The sequence below is a fragment of the Panulirus ornatus genome, chromosome 17 (assembly GCF_036320965.1).
Source record: "Panulirus ornatus isolate Po-2019 chromosome 17, ASM3632096v1, whole genome shotgun sequence".
Classification (NCBI taxonomy): domain Eukaryota; kingdom Metazoa; phylum Arthropoda; class Malacostraca; order Decapoda; family Palinuridae; genus Panulirus; species Panulirus ornatus.
In genome coordinates, this window is record NC_092240.1 from 10,907,417 (window position 1) to 10,926,485 (window position 19,069).

Sequence of the window (19,069 nt, forward strand, 5' to 3'; positions counted from 1 at the left end):
GTGAAGAGCCTCTAAAACTTCTTCAGTCTGATGAATGGCTGTGATTAATGGCAATGAATTAATTCACTGTAGAAGGCAAATAAGTGCAAAAAAATAAAAAAGGCCCATTAAGATATATTAAAAATTCTCTCACACTTTTATAAACGAATTTTTCATATTTAAAGATATTCTTCTTCCCTAACGGTATGCATGTATGATGCATTTATATTTCGAAAAATGTTGACAGTGTATAAGTAGGATTAGTAATTTCATCATTTTCTCTTTCACTAATTTCATAAATATATATATATATATATATATATATATATATATATATATATATATATATATATATATATATATATATATATGAAATGTAATGAACCATTTATCTTTACCTTTCATCACCGAAGCCTAACCTTTAGAAAAAAGAAATTCATTTAAAAGGGTGGTATATACGTAGAGCAGAGAAATTATATGAATTTTGGAGGAAGTGGAAATCCTTGCTCTGGAAAAGTGGGGAAATTTTAGGTTCTGGGAGGAAAAGGAGGAGGTAAAGAGTTCTAGTGTGTTTAGCGGTGGAAGAAAAGAAACAGACGACACAACTGATCTCTTGAGTTGCCGACATCCATCCACACAGTAATCATGTAACGCAGTGGCTTACCGAGTATTACAAGGTTTAACGAATGTTGCCAACACACGAACAGCTTATTCTTGAGAGGAGACACCGAAGTCATATTTTACATAAGAGGGACAGAAAGACCAGCGCTGTGGCGTAAGGGAAGTAAGTTTCAACTTTGAGGTGACACCGGGAGATTTGATGAGTTTAAACTGTCTTGGTCTCGACTCGGTGAAGCATGCAGAACTACGCCCACGGGTATGACAGCCGCACAAGGACGAGTTTCCTGTTGAATTGAGCAACTGTTCAGGAAAGAAGGACTTCGACATCTTCAGAGGACTACAAGTTCTTCGTTTAGCTATTAGACTAACATGGAGTTGCCAGGAGAGATTTGTTGTGGCAGTGATATAGAATACGCTTAGATTACTGTGTAGTGGAGTAATTTAGCTATCAAAGATAAGAAAAAGAAAAAAGGCTTTTGGAAATCTTAAAAGAGATATGGGAGGATTACATCACGGCATACCATAAAATGGATGACCAGATGATTAATGATAAAGGAAAGAGTATTAACTGAGAAAAGACTCGAAGACATTAGAAAGGATAGAAGTTAGAGTACGAAGAAAGTTTGCAATAGCCACTCCTTATTATATAAACTATACCAACTGTTTCCAAGAAGAAAAACAATAGGCTTTGAAGCAGATGCGACGTAGACGAGCAAGCACAGGCGCAGGTCTAGAAGCAAACACCTTCAAAACACTATGGAGGGATGTGTATTGGTTTATATACACCTTACTGATAGCCTTCACAGTAGGGTTATACAGTAGCTTTGAGGTTAAGGATTGTAATACAGCGATATTGTTTACTGGTGATGCCTTTACGAATATACATTATATTTCTCATGCTTCTAGTATCTCTTCTTGAATGAGAGATATATAATTTCCTCTCTCATTTTTTGGCGAGAGGTTTATGAGAGTGGCTGTAATTCTTGTGTAACATATGTGCACGACGACGCAATGATGTTGCGATACATTTCGTAAATTCAGTGAGCTTGTATTCATGGTTTTCTTCGGTTATGAGAAATACAATATTTTTTGGCAGTCCATTTCTGCGGGTAAGTGCATTTCATAATGAATCATGGGTCTCACTGTAATGCCGTGCGTGCGAATAATTAAGGAAATAGTTCATGAGAATGATTTCGCGGTGATGGGTGAATAATTAATGAGTACGGACAATTAAGGAAATACATCATTACAATTATACGTGTGTGACCTTGTCCACTTCATATTCTAGGAATGGAACTGAACAATTTGTTTAACGTGGACTGGATTGCACAACGCAGTATATCAACAACACAAGCTTTTTAGTGGTGTTTCCTTGACCCACTTAAACCACCTGCTTAAGTGAGTGAGATGAACTAAGGATAATTAAGTGGAGTAGGTAGCTGCTCTCTCTCTCTCTCTCTCTCTCTCTGTCTCTCTCTCTCTCTGTCTCTCTCTCTCTCTCTCTCTCTCTCTCTCTCTCTCTCTCTCTCTCTCTCTCTCTCTCTCTCTCTATGTATATATATATATATATATATATATATATATATATATATATATATATATATATATATATATATATACATATATATATATATATATAAGCAATTTTTTTAACAATGATCATTTTGTTTTTGTTAGTGGTGTGGCATATATCTGTCTACGTAGTTTTGTCTACTTGAGACAGAGAGAGGGAGAGAGAGAGAGAGAGAGAGAGAGAGAGAGAGAGAGAGAGAGAGAGAGAGAGAGAGAGAGAGAGAGAGAGATTTGTGTGTGTGTGTGTGTGTGTGTGTGTGTGTGTGTGTGTGTGTGTGTGTGTGTCCATCACAATCGAATGACGTCAATCAGCTTGGTGTACTTCGACTTCGTGGAGTTTTCGTATGACGAATATTTTCACCTGTTTCATTTAAAGTTTATGATTTTATTTTGGTCTGGTAAAGTTCGTGATTAGATCTTGTTTCTTTAGGACTTCGCCCTGGGCTTCTTATTTCCATAAGACTTTCGTCAAACTTCAGAGTTAAGTTCTGGTTAACTAATCACTTTGTTCCAAAACTTGGGCGGACTGAAGCTTAATTAAGCGAAGGATTTTGCCCCTTTTATTGTCTTCTTTGTGTATCTCCGCGACACACCACTTCCTGGTCAACAATTGCATGACTCCTGACCATCGGGTCTGTCTATTATTGATCACTCGAAATGCCATTAGGGTCAATACAGTTTATTTCTTATTTATCTTATCTCTTTTTCTGAATATGAAATTTGTTCTCTTTAATCTTCTTTTTTTGTTGATTTTCTCTTTATTCTTCTTCTTATTATTATTGTTGTTCTTGTTGTTGTTGTTATTATTATTATTATAATTATTATTATCAATATTTTTTATTATTTCTAGCATCGCTACAGGCCTTGTTCTCGAGAATGACTGCAGGCCGTGTTCTCTAGCATCGTTCAATGCCGTGTTCTCTAGCATCGTTCAATGCCGTGTTCTCTAGCATCGCTACAGGCCGTGTTCTCTAGCATCGTTCAATGCCGTGTTCTCTAGCATCGCTACAGGTCGTGTTCTCGAGAATGACTGCAGGCTGTGTTCTCTAGCATCGCTGCAGGCCGTGTACTCTAGCATCGCTGCAGGCCGTGTTCTCTAGCATCGCTGCAGGCCGTGTTCTCGAGTATGACTGCAGGCTGTGTTCTCTAGCATCGCTGCAGGCCGTGTTCTCGAGTATGACTGCAGGCTGTGTTCTCTAGCATCGCTGCAGGCCGTGTTCTCGAGTATGACTGCAGGCTGTGTTCTCTAGCATCGCTGCAGGCCGTGTTCTCGAGTATGACTGCAGGCTGTGTTCTCTAGCATCGCTGCAGGCCGTGTTCTCGAGTATGACTGCAGGCTGTGTTCTCTAGCATCGCTGCTGGCCGTTTTCTCCAGTATGACTGCAGGCTGTGTTCTCTAGCATCGCTACAGGCCTTGTTCTCGAGAATGACTGCAGGCTGTGTTCTCTAGCATCGCTACAGGCCTTGTGCTCGAGAATGACTGCAGGCCGTGTTCTCTAGCATCGCTACAGGCCTTGTTCTCGAGAATGACTGCAGGCCGTGTTCTCTAGCATCGCTGCAGGCCGTGTTCTCTAGCATCGCTGCAGGCCGTGTTCTCTAGCATCGCTGCAGGCCGTGTTCTCTAGCATCGCTGCAGGCCGTGTTCTCTAGCATCGCTACAGGCCTTGTTCTCGAGAATGACTGCAGGCCGTGTTCTCTAGCATCGCTGCAGGCCGTGTACTCTAGCATCGCTGCAGGCCGTGTTCTCTAGCATCGCTACAGGCCGTGTTCTCGAGAATGACTGCAGGCTGTGTTCTCTAGCATCCTTCAATGCCGTGTTCTCTAGCATCGCTACAGGCCTTGTTCTCGAGAATGACTGCAGGCTGTGTTCTCTAGCATCGCTACAGGCCGTGTTCTCTAGCATCGCTACAGGCCTTGTTCTCGAGAATGACTGCAGGCCGTGTTCTCTAGCATCCTTCAATGCCGTGTTCTCTAGCATCGCTACAGGCCGTGTTCTCGAGAATGACTGCAGGCCGTGTTCTCTAGCATCGCTACAGGCCGTGTTCTCTAGCATCGCTACAGGCCTTGTTCTCGAGAATGACTGCAGGCCGTGTTTTCTAGCATCGCTACAGGCCTTGTTCTCGAGAATGACTGCAGGCCGTGTTCTCTAGCATCGCTACAGGCCTTGTTCTCGAGAATGACTGCAGGCTGTGTTCTCTAGCATCGCTGCAGGCCGTGTACTCTAGCATCGCTGCAGGCCGTGTTCTCTAGCATCGCTAAAGACGGTGTTCTCGAGAATGACTGCAGGCCGTGTTCTCTAGCATCGCTACAGGCCTTGTTCTCGAGAATGACTGCAGGCTGTGTTCTCTAGCATCGTTCAATGCCGTGTTCTCTAGCTTCGCTACGGGCCTTTTTCTCGAGAAGGACTGCGGGGCTGTCTCTAGCATCGCTAGCATCGAGCCTTGTTCTCGAGAATGACTGCAGGCCGTGTTTTCTAGCATCGCTACAGGCCTTGTGCTCGAGAATGACTGCAGGCCGTGTTCTCTAGCATCGTTACAGGCCTTGTTCTCTAGAATCGCTGCAGGCCGTGTTCTCGAGTATGACTGCAGGCTGTGTTCTCTAGCATCGCTACAGGCCGTGTTCTCTAGCATCGCTACAGGCCTTGTGCTCGAGAATGACTGCAGGCCGTGTTCTCTAGCATCGCTACAGGCCTTGTGCTCGAGAATGACTGCAGACCGTGTTCTCTAGGACCACTATAGTGGGTGGATTCGTTCTCGCTACAAGACACGCCAGAATCAACTTCTCGTACGTAACCTCTGATGGACGCAGTACAACCACGTATGTCTACGTCGTCAAGATATCGTATGATATTGGCTCTTAACGAATGAAACCACGTCGCCTTAGATCACGATTATGACACAGTCATGCTCTCATTCACAGTGTACATCATTGTTAGCATACAAAAGTGTTAGGTCACTTATGGACCACTGTGTCTTTTCAGTGTCAGGCACGAATGCGGATGGAGGCGTGAATTTCTGCGTGTATTACGCATACTCATATCTATAGCACGAATGATTCAAGCAGTTAATTACACTAATGACAGTATGTGGGTAGAGGAAGTCTTCAGAGTGAGAGTCTAATCACACTAAAAGCAAGGGGTTGATACAATAGACGGTGAAGTATGGTTTGAGGTATATTCATCTATGGTTCATAGTGATATTCCTTTGAAGTATGATGGCTGAATACTCACAGTGACAGCTAAGTCAGCTGTTATGGCCATCAAATAGCCACTTCCAAAGGGTAGTATGAGGACAGTGTATCCTCCCTATTCATGGTCAGTATGACATGAAAACATCCATTATCTTAGTATGGCAACCAAATTTCCACTCCCATGGTTAATGAGAGGAGTAAGCATTAATTAAAGGTTTGTTTGATGACCTAACATCCACTCTCGAACATTCCCAAGTATTTGTCGTGTTTAAGCACACTGTTTACTCCACTTACCACACACACATATAACGACTGGTTTGAAAAAAGAGGGGTGTGGTCAGTTACCTTCATAGCCCCATTGTAGTCAGGATAGATTCCATGAACCCTTTCAATGGCATTTGCACGTCTTTATTCTTCCCAGCAAGGATCTAGTCAGCTGCAGTGATGAGTCGCAAGGAAAGAACCTCAGAATTCTAATTGCATACACTTATTGTGGTCGGCAAAAGACCTTTTGCAGTCAACAGTCCTTCACATGTAACCTCCATAAACTCCATTCGCGTCCACCAAAGACCAGTTACAAGAAGTAGAGGGCTAATCTCATGTATTTTATGCCTTCTCGAGTAACCATTTTAGTTCCGCTGGGTTTCTTACACCCGTGCAGTCGACGGTGATGTTCGCAATGGACGACTTCGTGAGTTCGTAGTACCCTGGAGTGACCGGTGGTAAACAGGACAGACGTAAAGGCGTGGTGATTGTATATCCTCATGGTCCTACGGGCGCTTCCCTAACCGTATTCTCTCAATATCCTTGTGGTGGTCTCTCTCTCTCTCTCTCTCTCTCTCTCTCTCTCTCTCTCTCTCTCTGGAAGAAATCATCAGAACTCAGAGAAACTGGTCCATATATATATATATATATATATATATATATATATATATATATATATATATATATATATATATATATATATATATATATATATATATATATATAGAAGATAGATAGGTAGATAGATAGAGAGATATAATGTCCACTTTCCTAGTCATTTTTCTCCATCCTCACATGCTTCATTGTGTAAGTATAAATAATAAGGTGCCCGGGTTAGGTGGCCATACTTTTTACACACACACACACACACACACACACACACATCTACAAGAGAGCGAGAACATGAGAGTGGTTTTATTTTTTCTTCATTTTCTCACTCTTGGAGTCAGTATTCACTCTTCAATAAACAGTGATCGAGAACATGACAGTGATCATGTTACGTTGTCATTTTCTCACCTTATAGATCATGTCCCTTCGCTACGTTGTCATATTCTCATATCAGAGTCATATTCCCTCTCTCCCCCCCTACAGGTACACGTGAGCGAGAACATGACTGGGGGGATCACATTACGTCGTCATCTTCTCACCGTAGAGGTCATGTTCCCTCGGTATTTCCTCATATTCGTAGTCATATTCCCTCTTCCCCTTACAGGTGCAAGTTTGGGGGAACATGTCATTTTCCCTTTGTGTCATGTTCCTTCGTTGCAGGTACAAGTGAGCGGGAAAATGACGGATGATCACATTAGGTCGTCATTTTCGCTGGGACTCATCTTCCCTCGTTACGCCGTCGCATCCTCACCTTCGGAGTCATATTCCCCTCTTCGCCCCCCCCCCCCCACCCCTTGCAGGTGCAAGTGAGCGAGAACGTGGCGTTTAACACATCTGATTATTCCCACCTTCGTAGTCATGTTCCCTCGTTGCACCGTCGCATCCTCACCTTCGGAGTCATATTCCCCTCTCTCCTCCCCTACAGGTGCAAGTGTGTGAGAGCATGACGGATGATCACTTTACGTCGTCATTATCTCTCGGACTCATCTTCCCTCGCTACACCGTCGCATCCTCATATTCCCTCATGTTCCTCTCCCTCCTTGCAGGTGCAAGTGAGCGAGAACATGACGGTGAGCGTGCTGCTGCTCCAGCTGACCCGCGACCATCACGGAAGGCAGCTGGTGTGCCGGGCCAAGCATCCTACCCTCCCATTGGCCACCCTCGAGGACATCTTCACCCTCGACGTCTCCTGTGAGTATGGGAAGTGTGTGTGTGTGTGTGGGGGAGGAGAGGTGTGTACTGGGGGAGGAGGCGGGCGGTGTGTACCGGGGGGACGGACGGACGGACGGGGTCCTCTGTGTGTATGTGAAGTGGAGTTCTTTGTTCATTGGGGGGTCCTGTGTGTGTATTGGGGTAGTGTGTACTGGGGGCTCTGTGTGTACTGGTAGGTTCTGTGTGTACTGGGGGGTCCTGTGTGTACTGGGGGTTCTGTGTGTACTGAGGGGTCCTGTGTGTACTGGGGGGTCCCGTGTGTACTGGGGGTTCTGTGTGTACTGGGGATTCTGTGTGTACTGGGGTCTTGTGTGACCTGGGGTCCTTTGTGTACTAGGGGTTCTGTGTGTAGTGGGAGTCCTGTGTGTACTGGGTAGGTCCTGTGTGTACTGGGAGTCCTGTGCATAGTGGGGGTTCTATGTTCAGTAGGATTTCTGTGTGTACTGGGGGTCCTGTGTGTACTGGTTTTTTTTTGTATACTGGAGGGTCCTATGTGTAGTGAGGATCCTGTGTGTACTGGTAGGCTCTGTGTGTACTGGGGCTCTGTGTGTACTGTGGGTCCTGCGTTAACTGGGGGGTCCCGTGTGTACTGGGAGGTTCTTTGTGTATTGGGGTCATGTGTGTACTGGGGTTTGTGTGTGTACGGGAGAACCATTGTGTACTGGGGGTCATGTAGGTATTGGGGTTCTATGTGTATTGGGGTACTTTGTATAACTTGGGGCCCTTTGTGTACTAGGGGCTTCTGTGTGTACTGGGGACCTGTGTGTACGTACTGGGAGGTCCTGTGTGAAATGGGAGTTCTGTGTGTGCTGATCTCCTGTGTGTGAGTGTGTCTGCAATACTGTGATGTAGTGTAGTGATTAATAATATGTAGATGAATATACAAATTATTATGATTAATCATATTATTCAAACTAGAAATCTGATGAATATATGATCGAGTAGATAAATGTATGTGTAAATATCTCTATATATACATATGCATTTTACATATTGTTGCACACACACACACACACACACACACACACACAAACATCAATTAAGAGTGGAAATATCACGCCAGTCGTAAAGTTAAAATGCTTCAACTTGTAGACACGTGGAACGAGCAGCCTCCCCAGGTTCATCCCACCCTCAAAGCAGACATCTTACATCCCTTTAAGACGATGTAACAAGATTTTCCTCCCCGCGTTTATGCTATGCGAACTTCTCGCTTTGAAACTCGCATTCACCACTTGACAAGTGGAGCTTTCACACATGCCTGACAATTTATCTTCTGAATAACATGTGATGTGGGATATTTTGTCTTGAATTCACAGCTGCAAGGGCGTGAACTTGTGTGTGTGTGTCTGTGTGTGTGTGTGTGTGTGTGTGTGTGTGTGTGTGTGTGTGTGTGTTTTACCTGGTTCGTCCTGCTCCGGGTTACACTGCAGGTGAGTTAGTCACCTTTGAGGAGGCTGCATCATTTCAAGAACAGTCTCGTCAAAGAGCTTTTTCACTTCAGACGGAGTCTACATTTCCCTTCTACGGGACGTAGCGCAGAATACTGAGACCAATGCTCTCACAGAAATTGGTCCTATGGTGTTTATAAAAGAATATATATATATATATATATATATATATATATATATATATATATATATATATATATATATATATATATATATATATATATATATATATATATATATATATATATATATATATATATATATCTTCATCATCTTCGTACACATTCGCCATTTCCCGCGTTAGCAGGGTAGCGTTAAGAACAGAGGACTGAGCCTAAGAGGGAAAATCCTCACTTGGCCCCCTTCTCTGTTCCTTCTTTTGGAAAATTGAAAACGAGAGGGTGAGGATTTCCAACCCCCCCCGCTCCCTTTCCTTTTAGTCGCCTTCTACGACACGCAGGGAATACGTGGGATGTATTTTTTCTCCCCTATCCCCAGGGATGATATATAACTCTCTCTCTCTCTCTCTCTCTCTCTCTCTCTCTCTCTCTCTCTCTCTCTCTCTCTCTCTCTCTCTCTCTCTCTCTCTCTCTCTCTCTCTCTCTCTCTCTCTCTCTAATCTTTGGAAGTTAAAGATAAAAAAAGAGTTTTTTTCTCGCTTCGCAACTCGTGGTCAGGTAATTTCTGAAGTGGTGTATTATATAGAATTCTCCCACTGTAGAAATCCCAGACCATCTGGACCAGGCAGGTGTCATAAACCTTTTTCCTGTGCTCACCTGGTTGATGCAGGTAGTCTGCTGGAGTCAGACTGACGCTTGGTAATTGACGTGTGTGTTTATATATATATATATATATATATATATATATATATATATATATATATATATATATATATATATATATATCATGCCGTTCTACTCTGACTGTGGTTACACTAAGTGAAAAGTCTGTCTTGCTGCAAAACTTCTAAGTCCGAAGGACTCCAACTTTTCCCAGCTACTGGAAGTAGCGCAGCCCTGAAGTTCCAGGAACTTCTGGAAAAAGGGTATCTGAGGTAAAACAAAGACTGTTTCATGGAAGGTGTTCGGAGACAGTTATAGAGAAATGAATAGATCTTTCTTATCGTACTTGTTCGCCGTTTTCCCGCGTTTGCCAGTTAGCGTGTGCTTCTTTGAATCTCCTTGTGGCTTGACGCCCTACGCAGCCAGGGTTCGAATGCTTGCGGTGTATATGTATACGTCCATTTTAGCCTCCCATCAACAGATCATGGTATCATCTCTTTGACTCTCTACTCTGACCACACTGAACTGTAAGTTTCCGATCTCTCTTACTACGGAGAATCGCGAGAGGAACCCAATGACGGGACTTACTCGAAGTCGTTGGCTGTAGAGGTTCCCAACGCAGCGCTGAAGAACAGCTTCATAATCAGTGCTCTCTGGTTATGTCCGTTGCCCCGCACTCCAAGCGTAAACTAAGTTATCAGACTTGAGAAATGTGCCATGGCTGGAATTAGGAAGTCTTATGACCGAAGGGTATTATACTGGAAGCTGGAAGAATATTGTTGGAGTATATATATATATATATATATATATATATATATATATATATATATATATATATATATATATATTTTTCTTTTTTTTTTTTTTGCCGCTGTCTCCTGCGTTTGCGAGGTAGCGTAAGGAAACAGACGAAAGAAATGGCCCAACCCACCCCCATACACATGTATATACATACGTCCACACACGCAAATATACATACCTACACAGCTTTCCATGGTTTACCCCAGACGCTTCACATGCCCTGGTTTCGGTGCATTATACATGACAGCTAGAGACTGAGAGTGAACGAATGTGGCCTTTGTTGTCTTTTCGTAGCGCTACCTCTCGCAAGTGCACTTTCGTGTATGTCAACTGACTGTAATGTTTCTTTCTTGTATCTCCCATGATGATGTGATCATTACATGCGATTGCACTTGGGAACTTATCCTGTTTCATTTCCCCCGTGTATTAGAAGGAATTTACTTCCTCACGCATTCAATTGTGATCTTTCCCAATATATATATATATATATATATATATATATATATATATATATATATATATATATATATATATATATATATATATATCATCTCCCTCTCCTTGAGGTCCCTGCCAGATGGTTTTCTCGAGCTATCGTTCGAAGCTCGAAGCCAGCTGAACCATCTCTCCCCTCCTGCCAAAAAAAAAAAAAAAAACCCGGGGTCATTATGAGAGCGTATACCTTCGGGGAGGGATGCGAGGCTGGTCTGCTAGAATCTTTTCCCTCCCTCGCCGTTGCCACAGCAAGCTTGGCCACGTGACTCGAATAACGTGGCCTGATTGGCCAGAGGGGGATAGATCCCGCTAAGCTTAAAAATGCAGCGACGACCTACCTCGCATAACGAGACAGACCTGCCTTGTCCGCAGTGTGTGTTTAATGCGGGAACGTGGAGTGTTCTCACTGTGTAGGAGGAAGTGAAGTGAATATTTTAAATTGGAGTGCATGAGAGGATTGCATGAGTATGATGCATATGGAGTTTTACAAACTCCTTTCCTCTTCTCTTCGTTGATTGTGTGTGTGTGTATATATATATATATATATATATATATATATATATATATATATATATATATATATATATATATATATATATATAGGAATAGAGGTGAAATCGTACTTCAGCAGAAGTACAGATAATTCTCTTTAAGGGTATTTTACAATACATCATATATAATTGTGTATTGTTAAGTACCAATAAAGAGAGTTATCTGAACTAGTAAATTGTGATATTACCTTTATTTATATATATATATGTATATATATATACAGAGAGGGTTGAGGGTCAAGTGAATTGGGAGGTAAGTTTGAATGGAGAAAAACTGGAGGAAATGAAGTGTTTTAGATATCTGGGAGTGGATCTGGCAGCGGATGGAACCATGGAAGCGGAAGTGAATCATAGGGTGGGGGAGGGGGCGAAAATTCTGGGAGCCTTGAAGAATGTGTGGAAGTCGAGAACATTATCTCGGAAAGCAAAAATGGGTATATTTGACGGAATAGTGGTTCCAACAATGTTGTATGGTTGCGAGGCGTGGGCTATGGGTAGAGTTGTGCGCAGGAGGATGGATGTGCTGGAAATGAGATGTTTGAGGACAATATGTGGTGTGAGGTGGTTAGATCGAGTAAGCAATAATAGGTTAAGAGAGATGTGTGGTAATAAAAAGAGTGTGGTTGAGAGAGCAGAAGAGGGTGTTTTGAAATGGTTTGGTCACCTGGAGAGAATGAGTGAGGAAAGATTGACCAAGAGGATATATGTGTCAGGGGTGGAGGGAACGAGGAAGTGGGAGACCAAATTGGAGGTGGAAAGATGGAGTGAAAAAGATTTTGAGTGATCGGGGCCTGAACATGCAGGAGGGTGAAAGGCGGGCAAGGAATAGAGTGAATTGGAACGATGTGGTATAGCGGGGTTGACGTGCTGTCAATGGATTGAACCAGGACATGTGAAGCGTCTGGGGTAAACCATGGAAAGTTGTGTGGGGCCTGGATGTGGAAAGGGAGCTGTGGTTTCGGTGCATTATTACATGACAGCTAGAGACTGAGTGTGAACGATGGGGCCTTTGTTGTCTTTTCCTAGCGTTACCTCGCACACATGAGGGGGGAGGGGGATGTTATTCCATTTGTGGCGAGGTGGCGATGGGAATGAATAAAGGCAGACAGTATGAATTATGTACATGTGTATATATGTATATGTCTGTGTGTGTATATATATGTATACATTGAGTAGTATAGGTATGTATATTTGCGTGTGTGGACGTGTACGTATATACATGTGTATGGGGGTGGGTTGGGCCATTTCTTTCGTCTGTTTCCTTGCGCTACCTTGCTAACGCGGGAGACAGCGACAAAGCAAAATAAATAATAAATATATACAGAGAGAAAGAGAGAGAGAGAGAGAGAGAGAGAGAGAGAGAGAGAGAGAGAGAGAGAGAGAGAGAGAGAGAGAGAGAGAGAGAGCAAACAAAACAAAAAAAAAATCCCACAATTTCTAACCACCCCTCATCTTCAGTACCAACCAATTTACATCCTCAACCCACATCAGCATCACAGGATGGAACCATTCACCTCCGTCCTACCCTAAACCCCATGTCTATGAATTTGCTTTCGATAAAAATGCTTGTCCTTCCCCCTTTGTGCTCCCAATCTCCATGTTTTCTTACACAGACATTCTGGAAATAACCGAGGACCTCATTCAAATACGAAATCAACATATCTTTGAACTTGTGGAGAAAAAAGGAATAGAATGAATATGTCTGAGGGCTTACGACTCCACTTTTATATCCTTCAGTGTCTATAGCATCAAGATAGTTAACACAGAGGGAAATCCTTTTTTTTTTTCTACTCCTACATAACACTACGTCTTCCTTTATGGACGGGTATTCCAATCTGTCAAAAGGCCTCTTTTGACAGAATTTTAAATTCAGAGCCCGAGGCCTCGTAACAGTGACCCAACTCTCATCATTCTAGCCTCACTTGCCTATATCCGCTACTCTTTTTTTTTTTTTGGACCAGGTTTTTTCGTCATCTTTCATTGGTTTGAATCCTATTGAATTGATCGCTTTCTCGCATGTATTACGTTTAGTCATGATCAGGCTTTCAAAGACTCTCTCTCTCTCTCTCTCTCTCTCTCTCTCTCTCTCTCTCTATATATATATATATATATATATATATATATATATATATATATATATATATATATATATATATATATATATATATATATATAGTCGCCTTCTACGACACGCAGGGAATACGTGGGAAGTATTCTTTCTCCCCCATCCCTAGGGATAATATATATATATATATATATATATATATATATATATATATATATATATATATATATATATATATATATATATATATATATATATAAAGTAGAATACCAGGGTACCTGAATTTTGTTAGATTCTTTCTGATAAAAGGCAAAACGAGATGAAAAGTCATTTGGTGATTTGGCACAACAAAATCTCTTTTTCCTCCAACTTGAGGACAAGCAGGATTTCCATGAACCCACCGAGTTGTCTTTCCCTCCCTCCCTCATCGGTAAGGGAGGTCGGTGTGGGGTTTGAAGTATGACCCCAGCATACGTGCCTCACCTCATCAGGTCTTAATACAGTTATCCTCACCTCGGGTTCAGATGCCAGCAGCGTACCACTGCACTGCTCGTTGTAGACTTCCACGTCTTTTTTTTCTTCTTCTTCTAGTTTCTGGCAGGCAAGGGAGGCCTCGTATATTTTCTCTCGTCTCATTTTCTCTTTCTTTTTACACTTTCAGTCAGTCGTATGTCAGTATCATATGTAGAGAAATAGTACAAGAATATTGGGTGTTTTCGTTTTGCTTTATGCAAGCTCAAGTACCTTTCTCGTATCTCTGTACCTTGATTCCCCTAAAATATAGTAGGTATCTATACAGTATTACGATTCACGTCCTCTTGCAAGCATATTCAGTCTTGAAAACGCACTAGGTATTTGCATTCAGCGAATCGAATAGCCTCACAAAAGAATGGAATGTTAGAAAACCATAAAAGATAAAAGTGTGTATGAATAGCCTCATAAAAGAATGGAATGTTAGAAAACCATAAAAGATAAAAGTGTGTATGAATAGCCTCATAAAAGAATGGAATGTTAGAAAACCATAAAAGATAAAAGTGTGTATGAATAGCCTCATAAAAGAATGGAATGTTAGAAAACCATAAAAGATAATAGTGTGTATCATTATTCAAATCTTGATAACTTGTGGAAAATATTAAAACAAAAAGGGAGTTAGGATCTTATTTATCTGCCACAGCAACGTCTGTCTTTTGTTACTGTCACCCATCTTGGACAAGAAGGCCGAGAAAACCAGTAGGAACGAACGAGAGTTCTTCATTCTGTGATCTTTAATCTTCACTTTAATATTAAGACGGACTCTGTCCATAGTCTTTTCAAAAATAGGAGTAATCAGTGGGGCATCATATTTACAATCCTTTCTTTTCCTGGGCAGTATTTTAGGACCCTTGAACACGACTGTACGATCCTTGAGTACGACGGTACGATCCTTGAGTACGACGGTACGATCTTGAGTACGAAGGCACGATCCTTGAGTACGACGGTACGATCCTTGAGTACGACGGTACGATCTTGAGTACGACGGTACGATCTTGAGTACGACGGTACGATCTTGAGTACGGCGGTACGATCTTTGAGTGCTATGGTACGATCCTTGAGTGCGATGGTACGATTACCCTTGAGTACAACGACACGATCTTTTGAGTATGACGGTACGATCCTTGAGTACGGCGGTACGATCCTTGAATACGGCGGTACGATCCTTGAGCAAGACGGTATGATCCTTGTGTACGACGGTACGGTCCTTGCGAGTACGACGGTACGATCCTTGAGAGAACGACGGTACGATCCTTGAGAGAACGACGGTACGATCCTTGAGAGAACGACGGTACGATCCTTGAGAGTACAACGATCATATCCTTGATTACGACGGTAGGATCCTAGAGTGCGACGGTACGATCCTTGAATACGACGATACGATGTTTTTTTTGAGTACGAAGGAACCATGCTCATATACGTCGATACGATACTTAGGCAAAACCGAAACGATCCATGAACACGACGCGACGGTACGATCAAGTACGGCGGCGTGAACTTTGACCTTACCTTTACCGGATCAGGTCAGAGGTCACGCCACCAGACCCAAGGGTTGGTATCGTCAGATCGTGAAAGGTCAGATAACGCAACGCAAACAGATAACCTCACACGGATCTTGGGAAAACGACGTAGATAAGAAAGAAATACCTAGAATATCTTTTTAATGGGAGATGGGGGGGCTGGAAATCCTCTCCTCTCATATTCAATTTTCCGAAAGAAGGAACAGAGAAGGGGGCCAAGTGCGCTTCAAAGGCTCAGTCCTCTGTTCTTAACGCTACCTCACTAACGTGGGAAATGGGGAATAGTATAAAAAAAAAAAATCTTTTTTTAATATCGTCAGGTACTGAACATTTGAGTCTTCATTTCCTCGTCTACAAAGAAAGTAGATAAAGCAAATTTAGCGAAAGCGTCGGTGTAGATGATAGAGAACATTAAAGTGTGTGTATGACAATTTTTTATTTACTTTTTTTTTGGTGTGTGTGTGTAAATTTTCGTGAAATCAAAACTGTAAAAAAATTTACGACACATCGACAGAGAGCATTATTTCAATTACCATTTTTCAGTTACAATAGCCATCGTATCATTGGGGCACATTAAGCAGAAATCATATAAAAAAAAAAAGAGACTAATATACCATATTCTATGACCAATATTCAGAGTTTATGTGACTGATGCAATGTGCAGCTATGTTGCTGGCATTGCTACACTCTGTTGTATAATGTGATGTATGAGCAAGAGGTCGTGTACAAAATGGTTGTTCCTGCATGTGATGTCCAATGAGGGCTGACTGGGAAGAGGGGGGGACAAAAGAAAAGAAAGAAGAAAAAAAAAGAAGGAAAGATATTCTCTCGAATTGCGAAAGAAAGAAGAAATAGATTGTGCTAATCTGTGTTACTAGATTTGTCTGGTGATTTTGCAGAGAAGATGATGCGCACGCGCGCGCGCGCACACACACACACACACACACACACACACACACACACACACACACACACACACACACACACACACACACATCCCCCCCCTCCAAAAATAAACAACACAACACAAAATATCAAAAACAGAAAAAGGAAGAACTCACCCAGCGAGCTCTGGTATAGAGAGAGAGACAGATATTGTGAAATGACTTTGGTGTGTTATTTCAGGGGTTGTGTTCTCCAAGTGGTGATGCATCGTGCACTAGTATGGGGTTGGTGGTTTAGTGGTCTCAGAGTATTGGTGATTCGACGCGTGATGTAGAGGGAGGGTTTTATTTATTTTCTTTTTTTCCTCCCCTTTTCATTTTGGCGGCGGTAGGGCCTTTTGCTTTTGGGGGGGGGAATAGGTTCCCAATCTACTCTCTCATTTGACTGGTGTATATTGTATCCACAGTTGCGTCGCACGTTGCACAGAGATGGAAGAACAGAAGGTCTTTTCATTTCACCTTTTTTATTCGATATTTGCAGCCGTTTTTTTGGTCATTTTCCTCTAGGGCCGTAGGGCAAAATCTGCCGCAGAAGTGAATCGCCAGAAGTTTATCAAAGCCATCGACTGTTGGGGGAGGGAGAGGTCACCATAGGATTCGAGAGACTCTTGTGTGAGGGATGTATTCATTGACGATGAAACTGGTTCATTGGTTCACGATTCGAGTCCTCTGCAGTGACGCATGTCCCATGATGGACGCCACGGGAGACTCTTGTGTAAGGGATGTATTCATCGACGATGAAACTGGTTCATTGGTTCACGATTCGAGTCCTTCTGCAGTGACGCCATGTCCCATGATGACGCTACGGGAGACTCTTGTGTAAGGGATGTATTCATCGACGATGAAACTGGTTCATTGGTTCACCATCTGAGTCCTTCTACAGTGACGCCATGTCCCATGATGACGCCTCGGGTTCGCGATTATGGTAGATTAAGAGCACTGTTAGGTACGTTCAGCAGAACCCGGAGACTACATAGATCCTTCAAGACATGGCTGGAGCGGTGAGGAATCACATCATGTCGCAAAACACGGAGTGATGAGGCTTGGCTGGTTGGGTCAGTTGATTGGGGTTGAAGCCTATCCACTTGCCAGGGTCGTTGTCGCCGACAATATCAAGCTCTCTCTATATATCTCCAGTGACTGGAGTCGACAACTCCCTCCATCAGGTATTGAGGATGATTCTTAAGACTACATTCAACCTCAGTGTTTATATGGCCCACACGACTAGGTTAGGTATGCAGAGCTAAATGACATGCTCGACGGACTTCTTTAAACTCGTTGGAGACGAGTGAAGGGGAAAATCCGCGCGACCAACCAACGGCTCTTCCCCCCTGATGGTGCCGCTTTAAGTGGACTGGATAAAGGAAGACGTGGCGGTGAAGATAACCTTTTGCAGGTTCGATAACACACGCGCACACACACACACACCACACGACTGGACTACAAGGAGTCAGTATGGCCCTGTATGGTCCTCTATGGTTAAGGACCATTGACACCTCCTCAGATCAAGTTTTGACGAACGAGTGAGTGTTAAAATTGGGGACAAGTTAAGTGATGGACGTCAGTCTCATGGTCCCATGATCTGTGATGGGCTATTGCAAAGCTGGCTGTCTGCCTCACAGTGTTGTCATGAAACATACACAAGACGGATGCGGTGTGGAGGAGAGTGGTATAACCGAAAAGCCAGAGTTTGTCTTGACAGTTGAATGCCTGACATCCGCAGTCGACCGCTGATTATCATGGACAGCGACCCCGTCTACTGACTGAAGTTGGTCGCCCAGTGATTACAACAAGGGAACTGACAAGGTTTTTCGAAGTACTAGGAGAGTGAGGTTGAAATCTTTATATAGAATCAAGAAGGGTTGACTGTTATATTTCTTTCCTGTATCTCCCTTGATAATGTGATTATGACACGAAAGTGCACTTGGGAACTTATCGTTTTTCATTTCCTAGTGGACTCATAGGAATATATATATATATATATATATATATATATATATATATATATGTATATATATATATATATATATATATATATATATATATATATATATATATATATATATACATACACGAATGACGAAAAATTCAACACTCCAACAATCAAGATGATGCCTTAAATTTGGACAACACCAGCAAAACGTCCACAAGAGAGGACAATCTTGCCACAATACCTTTTATGGCCTGGCGGAGGTTCATAGACACTGGGTAAAAAAAAAAAAAAAATGCTTTGCAATCTCGTAATGACCGCGGCTCTCTGGCTCTCTCTCCCTCCTCGCTAAGGACGAGATAAGAGCCAGCCATTCTTTTTTTTTTTTATTTTCGGCGCTTCATCATGGCTATCTCGAGAGGAAAAGCAAAGTGCATCATCAGCTTACATCGCCTGAATTTGTAATTAAAGGAACTTAACGACTTGTAATTTGAACACGAGACTCGTATATATATATTTTTTTTTCTTCCTTATTTCCAAAGAGAATTCTTGCGAA

The 19,069-nt window shown here is 42.4% G+C and overlaps 1 protein-coding gene across 1 annotated transcript in view; it reads left to right on the top strand.

Annotated features, from left to right (window-relative positions):
* Window positions 1–19,069, top strand: part of LOC139754559 (nephrin-like) — an 894,341-nt gene that overhangs the window by 618,925 nt on the left and 256,347 nt on the right. The window contains exon 7 of the mRNA XM_071671918.1: window positions 7,281–7,425. Coding sequence (XP_071528019.1) covers window positions 7,281–7,425 — 145 coding nt within the window. The remainder of the gene's footprint in view (window positions 1–7,280; window positions 7,426–19,069) is intronic.